Source organism: Periplaneta americana, chromosome 11 (assembly GCF_040183065.1).
Source record: "Periplaneta americana isolate PAMFEO1 chromosome 11, P.americana_PAMFEO1_priV1, whole genome shotgun sequence".
Lineage (NCBI taxonomy): Eukaryota > Metazoa > Arthropoda > Insecta > Blattodea > Blattidae > Periplaneta > Periplaneta americana.
Genome location: NC_091127.1, coordinates 67,341,701 through 67,352,480, shown reverse-complemented (window position 1 = coordinate 67,352,480; position 10,780 = coordinate 67,341,701). Strand labels below are relative to the sequence as shown.

The window sequence follows — 10,780 nt, the reverse complement described above, 5'->3', positions numbered from 1 at the left end:
AGAAGTAACTGGTACATAATTCAATTTCACAATGTCTGCTGGGGATAAGTCCAAGTTAATCTTCACTGTTGATTCACCACTCATCACAGCAACAACCTTTTGTAGTTCTTCATATCCAGGGTTTTTTGAAAGTACAGTGTCCACCTTAGCTCTTACTGCATCTGCAACTTTACCTCTACCACGATTCAGTTGTTCCACAGTACTATTTATAATTTCAAAACTTTCAGATAGTGAAAGGTGCCTATTTTGGAGACTTTTGAGCGTTTTTATGATGCATGAAAATGTATGCTGAATGTGAGCTAAGTCATTCTTCACACTTATGTCACAGGTAACTGTTTTCGCAGTATCAATTGAGACTGCATCTTCAGAGTCCAATGCAAGGAGAACATTGTTAATAGAGTCTATATGTTCGGCATAATATTCAACTGCTTCTAGCCATGTACCCCATCTAGTTAAAATTGGCTTTGGTGGCAATGGAATTTCAGGGTACATTTCTTTCAACACGTTAACTCTACTGGGAGCTTTGAGAAATACTTTTTTCACTGATGAAATCAACAAATCTACTTTAGGGAAATTGTCTCTGACCACTTCTGCCACACGATGAAATGCATGCGCCACACAAGTAAAATGAGTCAATTTAGGATATACAACAGATAATGCTTGTCCAGCTTTGACCATATAAGGGGCAGCATCGCTAATAAAGAATAACACATTATCGTACATAATACCCTTTGGCCACAGGATACCCATAGCTTCGTTGAACAGTTTAACTATAGTTTTGTTATTGCACTTTTCTAGAACATCACAATGTAAAAGAATTCGTTCAGAATATTGTTCACTTAACAAACCGATAACTACATTACCAACAAGTCTACCTTCTTTGTCGGGAGTCTCATCAATGGAAACCCAAATTGAACTATCTTTAATTTCATCTCTTATCTTCTGTATTGTCTCATCGTAGATGGATGGAGCATACGTCTTCCTAAGTGTTGACTCATCCGGGATTGTATGTTGAGTATATTTTTCAAGGAATTCCCTGAAGACCTTATTCTTTAGTTTGTAGAGAGGAATATCAGCAGAGATGAGAGAACGGCACAGGTCGATGTTAAACTCAGATCTTACATTCGATGTTGTTGGTTGTGTTAAAAACAATTGTCTCTGCTTGGAATTTAGTTGTTTGTTGGCCTGATGTTTACTAGTTGTAATGTGTTGTTGCACCAGGAACTTTTGTGTAGATGATACTGCACACTGACACAAATTACAAAATAATATTTTATTGTCAGTTGATAAACCATCTTCTTTAAATTCTGAAATGTAACTTGTTAGTTTTGATTTTAAATTGACTGAATGACGTACTTTTGGCATATTTACCGTCTTTATAGTATGATTTACAAAACTGAACCTATGTGTACTCTGACTGGCATTTAACTGTTGAGCTGCACAACTGAATAGAGATGGGTAAAAAATAACACAACAGTTATTTTGGAACTGTTCCGGTCTCGGAACTGTTGCAAAAATGAACAGTAGGTCGGAACCTCCTGTTCCGAAATAACAGTGTTCCGACTCCGAGCTGCTCACTTGCCCAGCTGTTGCGGGCTCGCAGTACCGCGTTGCACAAGGTATGTTCCGACTCCGAGATAACAGTCGGAACGTCGGAGCTTGTTCCGATGAACCAACGACAGCAGCAGTTCCACTGTTCTCGTTGTTCTTTATGTTGTACTTGGAACTTCGTTGGATGAAGTTGGTATTTGAAACTCTCACGTGGTTGGAGGGGGGCGCATGGAAATTGAAATCCTTGCGGTGGCGCGAACTTTTAATATCAACATTTGTTAAGACTGGCCAATCATCTGTAATGTTATAGTAAGTATTTAATAATCTGTAATATTCATTCCCGCTTTATGGTTTATTTCACCATTAGTTGACTAATTCTGTTTTTATAAACATTCTACAAAGTCATAAAGTACGCATACTATTATTAATTCATTGATCAGCTGATTCTATACAAAGGTTAAAGTCGTAAATGATAATGAGTGGTTTAGTTACAATGTCTGTATGTCGTTTGTTGAGGTTAAGTCTGACAAGCACAAGTTTTTGTGCTATCTTCTCTGTTATCAAAGAACGACAAAAATGTTGTAGCATTATTTGTTGGAAACTACCCATATAAGTACTGATTTGGAGAGCGATGTTTAATGCGAAGTTTAAATTACACTTTGGTAAAGATGCGATTCCAACATTTTACTAACCCACTGCGGGGTTTCCAGGTTTCAGTACTGCCAATATATATAATTTTTTATTTATGAAATTGTAATATTTATTATTATTATTATTATTATTATTATTATTATAACTGTGCATTAAGAAAAGTAAAAATAAAAATTAATGATTTTTTTTTTTTTTTTAGTTGGCTACCATATCTTTATAACTTTATGTACGAAAACAAAGTGTTGTATTCTGTCCTTGTAGTCAACAGCTGTGTAATTACTAACATTAAGCTTTTGCGTTCTGTCCGCATGCACAGCAATTTTCCAAAATCGATTCGAATGTGCATTGCAGTGCCATCTATAGATAAGAATGTGTACTATGTCATGCCTATGAGTGCTCCAGTGTGAGCTGCATGGTGTTATTTGTCTATGGTAAAGAGGGAGGGTACTACCGTTCGTTTGAACGACTCAACGACTCCGACTCATCACCACTGGTGACTGTTATTTCGGAACTGTTATTTGGAACATAGTATTTTTTCGGAACCGGAACCGTCGGAACTGTTCCGGGAAAAGAACAACTTCGCCCATCACTACAACTGAAGTCTGTTAAAAATTTTAAATTAAATTAATACAGTTTTGTAACTTACTTTCCCATTGTTGATAGGACTGCTAATTTTCAAATAACTCTGATGTTAAAGGGATTACTGAACATGTGTTTAAATCTCTATTGTTGAAATGTATTTTTAAAAGTTAATGGAATTTTGTTTTGTTTTATTGTTAAACCTAATATAATATGGACTGTTTTATATGAAATATGGAAAATATATGGAAATTAACGAAAATATGTACTAAACTCTAAAATATGGAAAAATATGGAAAATAAAAGTAGGATTTTTCAACCCTACACATTGTGAAACATAAAGATAATGCAAAATATAAATTATATTAGCTTTATAAGTAAATATGTATTTACATATAAATCCTTTCCCTGCTGATAACGTTTGACATATACCGGTACATATATATATATATATATATATATATATTCATATACGAGATCTCACCGTCCTCATTGAATACATTAACTACACGTAGCCATATTGTAGATATATTTATTAAATTGAGAAAAGTTCATGCCGGCACCAGGAATCGAACCGGGACCTCTCAGCTCTGCCACAAATTGAGAATTTAATAGTTATATCTACAGTATGGCTACTTGTAGTCAATGTATTCAATGTAATCCCTCTATTTGATCTGGTGCTGTGGATTGAACTTCGACATAGCTCAGTGGTTAGAGCGCTTGGTATGTAGAAACAAGGATCCAGATCGATCCCCGGTGTCGGAGCGAATTTTTCTCCTCTAATAACCATTGTCACCATAACAGATAAATTCTGTAGGACCAAAAATTAATGTTTACGTAGATTGCAGGTAAGATCAATGTTTAATTTGAAATCCCTCCAACATAGGAGATCAGTATGCAAAATTTAATTTCCCAAGAGAATACTCACAAACAAAATCGATTCTTCAGATATATTGAAATTAATTCCTTTTTATGCTCCATTCGTTAAGTCACGTAAAAAAGTATTTTTCCATATTCCTAGATCAAAGACAAAGTCATAAAAATTCACCCCTAATCAGAATGTTGTCCCTTTATAACAAGTTAAATAATCCCAATGATATTGATTTATTTTTAGGAACAGATGATATATTTAAGAAACACATTTATGCAAATTTGGTTAATTAAGAAGCTACTTCTATCTCTCTCATTATATTCAGTATATTCAGATTATTCAGTTTACTCATTCTATATGTTATAATACTCTGCTGCAAATATAAATTTGTTTCACATCATTGACTATTTTCTTCTTTTTTCTTGTAAAATAAAAATGTTGAGAAGGTGCTTTTATGGGCAGTAAACCTGAATCAAGTAAAGTGAAGTGGGTAGGCATTAGATACACACACATACACATCCCTGTGTACTTTCAATTAAATAAATAAATAATGTGAATTGATCAGATAGTGAGAAACGAACGGGTAGTAACAAAGAAAAGTCAGTATATAATAGGGATATCCTGAACTAGCAATAACAGATACCACACATGTACTTTGAGGGATGCGCTTTGCGTGTGCATTTGTTTTTCAATATATTGAGGATTTATGTATTGTATTAGTGTAAATACTCTTAAAAACAACGCAAAATGCCAAATTTTTGTTGTGTTGCTCTATGTAAAAACCAGGGAAAGCTTTTTGTCTTCAATCAGGTCCCGAAAATTTTTGAATATATGTTTTTAGCCTTAAAAAATATAACTAATTAAATTGTGTCTATTAAACAAAAAGAACTACTTCAAATAAGGAATTGCTGGCTACAGTTTCATTTGAAAGAGGGCAAACAAAAGATTTTTAATAAAAACATATGCAACTTCCTCGACAGCAAGCTATGTTAGCTTAGATTGTATAGAGTATTTCTAGTAGTCCCCAAAGTTTATGACTGCATTTTACAATGGAATGATACTTTGGCCTACAGTAAACTCTTGATGAACTGGGATGTTTATTATCTAGGACGATCCATAGTGAAAAGAAATATATAGTTCTATAAATAATATAGTCTATGTAACTTATTGAAACGATGTTTTAACTTCAAATTTTCAAAGTCATCATACATAGTATTCAAAACTGCATGTCCTTAAACTACAAAACGCACGAAAAATCGTGATACTACTACGATCATATTGTATCATTCTATTAAAAATTGCATTTGTTCTTTCTGCAATTAGAGAAAAAAAGTACGAGGAATTCAAGCCCCATAGTCCCTTCCCTATAAAAAAAAAAAGACATTGGTGACTGCATATCCTATTTATGGCGTATGGTACCTACTTACAATACTTATGGTTAAAGAGGCAATATTCACCTTCGGCAAAGATCATTCTTTTTTTTATTCGTGCATCTAGTTCTCAAAGTTCTCATTTAGGTTCATGAACATTTAATTTACTCTATGTATATTCTTCATACTGCAGATTTCCCCATACACCTCTTGAGGGGAATAGCTCAGTATTATACAAGTTTATGCTGTTATTTATTGTAAATTAAATTAGATTATGAGGTAAGCAAATACTGAATTATATTAAATTATACTAGGTTATACAAAATAATTATAAATATAATTTTGACACAGACAGAAAACCAACAAGCGGGAGAACATAATGAACCATAGCATATCACATAATATAGCCCTGTGCACAGGGAATGCTCCTGCCATCTAATGGTAAAACTTTGCATAAGATATCTCTATTTAAGAAAATGGTGTGTCAGTGGTGGAAAAAATAGCAGAGGAATGTGTATAGAGAAAGGACGGAGAGTAGTGATTGAGTAATAGTAATAGATCATGATGTTTATATTTAATAAGAAGGTAAAGAATAGTGCGTAATAGCGTAATTTAATAGATTAAAAAGTAAGGTGAGCTAAGAGTAGGGGTTAGCCAAGATATATTTCAGTAGGGTTTAGGAAGTAAAAAAGAAAAAAAGGAAGTCAATGGGATATAGGGAACATGAAAATTAATTAATTTATATTATAAGAGTAATAAAACGAAGAGTTAGCAACGGTAAATGAAGAGGAATTGTAGAGAAAATAGGGACTGAATTAAGTAGTAAATGAAATTGTTAGGAAGAGGGGGAAATAGAATAAGACAGGAGTAGTTCGATAGTGAGTGATAGACAATAAATTACGAAATATAGAGAGTGATAAGTGAAATGAATGGACACATAAGGACACAGTTGATGAATAAAGGAAGTGAAAAGCATGCATTGGTCACTTCATGTCTTAATGCATAAATGTTGTAAGTAGTATAAGAACAGGACTGCTGGCCCGAATACAGAAATGTGAAGGGTCAGCAGGTCCGAATATGTTGAGTGACAAACTATATCCATATCCATGAGATTATAAATGAATAACAAACAAATTGATTCTGAAAGGTATTATAGAAAGCAAGTACTGACTTTTATTATAGTATAGGCAGCAAGTGTGATATAAAATAAACAAGCCTGTATTGAAAATGATTTACTTTGAGTATAAAAATAGTAACAAATACTTACTTCATATGAAAACTGAGTTTTCCATCTACTGCTGACCATGTTGATACAGTTTGATCCAGAGAAGAGCTTACCAACAAACTGTCAGTAGATGCTACTAACTGCAACACTTCTCCTTCATGTCCTTTCCATGATGCCAATACCATTCCTGTTCTTATGTCGAGAATCGTGAGATAACCCGATGACTGCCCTACAGCAACCCAATATCCACTTGGTCCAACTGCTATGCAACGTATCAGTCCAGCTGGGCTCAGAGAAACCTTTCAAATACGTAACAACGTGTTAATACTGTACTTCAATATTCATATTACAGTAAAAATTAATAATAACTCTGGAATAGAAATCACTTGTTCATTTTTCGCACTCTGCCAATAAAATGAACAAATTATAACAAATTTAGACACAGAAATAACAGCTGAATTGATTAATTTATAAATGCTGCAATTCTTTCATATTCAAAAGCATTTCTTTAAACAACAAGCTAAACTGACATGAAAAATATTTCTACTTAACTCTTTGCCACTGCAGAGCACTGGGGACCTTTCCATCTTAAGCATTCATTTTTTCTGAACGATGCATGCGATGCGCGAGATGCGAGGCCCGCCTCGCACAAATCTGGACTACAAGAGAGATAATGAGTGGTCTCTATAGTTGCGAGGTGCGTAGATATCGCATCTCGCAGTTATAGAAACCACTCACTATCTCTCCTGTAGTTCAAATTTGTGCGACGCAAGCCTCGCATCTCGCACGTCGTATGCGTCGGTTCAGAAAAACCAAGGTTTTATAGCACCAGAGTCCATGCATTGCAAGGCTGAGCGCATTTTCTCAACATACTTCTATCACAAAATGCCTGTTCATTTCACGGTCATACACACTAACCGCTACTCAACAGTGATGGATAAAGGAACAGTTAAAAGAAAGGTCTCAGCTAATTTCGAGTAGATAATTCACCATTGTCTGCTATGTATTCAAATGAAGATACGTTCATTTTATAGTGAAAACAAATATATTTCATGTACATCATTCCTATTTTTATATACTGGAAGGTACTGAAAAAAAACTCCTTCCAGTAGCTTACAATAAACTTAATTGTTCTACACAGATGATCAAGCAAATGGCATACCAAAGATCACTATTTTTGTTTTCATGCAAATGAAGCATCCATATCCTTCATGGACGAGGAATATATTATGGTTCATGTATCAGGGATGCTTGAAAATTTTCTCCGTGAATATCTCAAAATCTATTTCTTGCAGCATCACAATAATATATAATGAAGTAATGAGAAAGTAAAAACCAATTTAAATTTAAAGAAAAATACTACTTTCAGAGCAAAATAATAGTTTGTACAAACAAAATTCTTTCCTGAAATATAACTGTAAAGAAAAAATTGAAGATTACAATAAAAAAATCGTGAAAACTTAATATACAAAGACATGCTATAAATTTCCAAACATCTTTACATGTTTACCTGCGGAAGCAAATTAAAAGCATGTGTTCAGTAATGCAGCACACGAACTCTGGTGACAAATTAATTATGTGTGCACTGTATTAATATCAGTGGCAAAAGATTCACCTTAAGCTCATTGACGAATGTGCTTGTGCGTGCATCCAAAAGACGTAGTGTGGCATCAGTGGTAGCTGCCATGAGTGAGGTGCTGGGTGGGGGCATAGCTCTTAGTACTGTAATTGGCGGAGTTCGAGAAGAATCCAGTTGTGCCACTACACTGCCCATGAACGGATCCCACAAGTGGACAACAGAATCACATGAAGCTGCCAAGCGCAGAGATTCCAGAAATGTGATGGCTAGAACTGTTTTCCGATGACCTGTGTATGTCCACTGGCATTGTGATACTGCACTTCCATCCCCCTGATCAAAAAAATAAATAAATAAAGCACAATTAATTTTATAATAAAACTGCATTAAGTTCATTTAAGAAAGTACGAGACATATACAGTAAAACCTCGATAAGACGCGCCCACTTATTATGCTATCCCGTGTAATACGCTTTTTTTGTCCGGTCCCTGAACATTTCATATATAACCCCATTTGTTACGCTCAAGTCCCACATAATACGCTATTTTTGTGGAATATTTTCGATGTAATTTTCAGCAATGTACTGTAACAGCAATGAAACATTTTGGCCATTGAACTTATTGGTGCCATTAACCTGAAAAGTAATGGTATTCGACCTTTACTTGCGCATTTAAACCTTCATACTATACAATACTCCACCCTCTTGTTACGCTCTCTTATTCGACCCTTTACCCGCGCACTTAAAGCTTACATACAGTTGCAATAATCCACCCTCTTGCTAATCCTCTCTCTCTCAAACAACATTCCTCACTCGACTGTAATAAAATTCTGGAAATTTTTGCTGGTCAGTTTGTTGTCCAGTGTATTGAAGTGTCTGGGAGTGTGATTACATTGAGTCTTAAACGAAATGCACTTTCTGTGTCGGAAAAATTGGAAATCTTACGAAAGTACGATGAAAACAGTACCGGTACTCTTAATCAGAAACAACTGTCTGATTCATTAAGAATCCCATCATCGATATTCAGAACGATAATAAAAAATCGCGACTCAATCACTGCAGCTGCGACGTCGGGAGGGTGTAAGCGCAAGAGAGTGAAGTGACTTGGAGAACACGCACACGGCAAACAACTATAAATGACTCTTTTCGAAAGAATTAAGTACAGTACATACATACAGTATAGTAAATGCCTTTAATGTACAGTACAGTAATTACATAATGGAGTAATACTGTATTACCTTTCAAGAATCATGCATTTCAATACAGAAAAATGCTAATAGATACTGTATGTAAGTCAAAATGAGTATACCCGCCTAATACGCGGTCCCAGTTAATATGCAGTTTACACGCGGTCCCTTGAACAGCGTCTTATCGGGGTTTTACTGTAATTTACAACCTTTTTTTTTCTTTTTGTTTGCTTTCTCAAAACTTTCGTTACATGGGTGTTTATTATCTAAATGTGCTTGTTTTGTTATAAAAACATATTCCAATATCATTAAACAGAATGTGTGTCATGAGGAGAAAAAGGTCTTGGTCCCAAATTCAAAAGCGACAGGTGTAACTGAGCAAATGATACACTTATTCCATGACACTATCATAAAGGTGGATTGCTGTACAATGTAAAGAACCTAAGTGCGAACACAGGAATCGGAATTCAATAACCAATCAGCCAACTTCTCGTCATATGAGGTTGAGCTATGGTCAAAATATTTCCAGTTTGGAGGGGTGTTTGGGTAGTTGGATTCAGTGTGGTTTCAGCTTTGGCGCCAAATTCTCATTGTTTAAAATGTTCTGTTTTTCCCCTCTGCGCAACATGACATGAGGTGGGAATTCTCTTACATAGGTCCTTCTTTTCTCTCTCTGAATGGACTCTCCCACTTGGCACATAACCAGATTACTGAAGATAGCATGTGACAGGACAAGATGGGCAGCTTCGAATTTCCACGAATTTCAAAGAAGCCCACAACTTAAGAATGAACATGTACTGTATTTTCTCATTCCCACACTTTCATGACAAACCTAATTTCGAGCAATATTGATATAGAACGTATGAATGACATTTCGTATCTCCTGAAATGTAATATACAATCATGTAAGTGTAAAAAACGAATAAACGAAAAACGTATATCCAAAATAAATTAGCATGTAAAGTACAGGAATTTTGCTGGGACCTTAGGAAAAAATGAAAAACTGTGAAAAATGCATAAGTTTGAAAAATATAAAAAGAAGTTTTACTGTATAGCCTACTATAACATTATTTGAGTCAATTCCAGTCATACATCCTGCATTACAATTCTGTCAATTCTCACATTTCCAATATCTTCTTTTTCTGTCTTTGCTTATTGAGAGGTAGTAGTGGTGGTAGCTGGTAGCAGTACCCATTGTAATGTAACACTGACTGCCTTCGACATGTGTAGCCTATACTATTTCTACCATTATTTTTTATTACTTAAATTTCGTTCATAAATCCAACAGAAGTGCTTGCAAAAAGTATCTAAGAAACAAACGACAATGCTGATAACAATACCTTTTGTTGTATTTGTAGCTGGGAAACACGACAATACATAATAAGATGTACGAACAGAAGAACTTCGTCCACTATTGGTGAATGACCGAAAAGATGTAGACGATATGTTTGGGTGGATGTAAAACCAGTGGACCAACTAGTTGTGGACAAAGGAAGATGGACGAAAGGTAATGGACGAAACCAGACGTGAACAAAAAGTAGTGAGTGAATGACCCTCCAATCAATGTATCTATGAACAAAATCTACAAAACATACAATGAACTTAATCTTCTGTATGGTGGTAAAATACTAGCAAAAATAAATTACACAATATAAAATAAATTTGAAAAACTCAGAACAACTCATTATGATTAATTACTGGAGTTGTCAAGATAACCACTATTGTAGCCCTCCTAAGCTTTAAGCAAACATACCAATAAAAATGGAATTTGA

General features: G+C 34.7%; 1 protein-coding gene across 1 annotated transcript in view; it reads right to left on the bottom strand.

The window, feature by feature from the left end:
• Wdr81 (WD repeat domain 81) overlaps positions 1 to 10,780 on the bottom strand; it is a 94,483-nt gene that overhangs the window by 24,648 nt on the left and 59,055 nt on the right. The window contains exons 21-22 of the mRNA XM_069839584.1: positions 7,863 to 8,156; positions 6,290 to 6,546 (exon numbers count right to left, since the gene is read on the bottom strand). Of these exons, the coding sequence (XP_069695685.1) occupies positions 6,290 to 6,546; positions 7,863 to 8,156 (551 nt within the window). The remainder of the gene's footprint in view (positions 1 to 6,289; positions 6,547 to 7,862; positions 8,157 to 10,780) is intronic.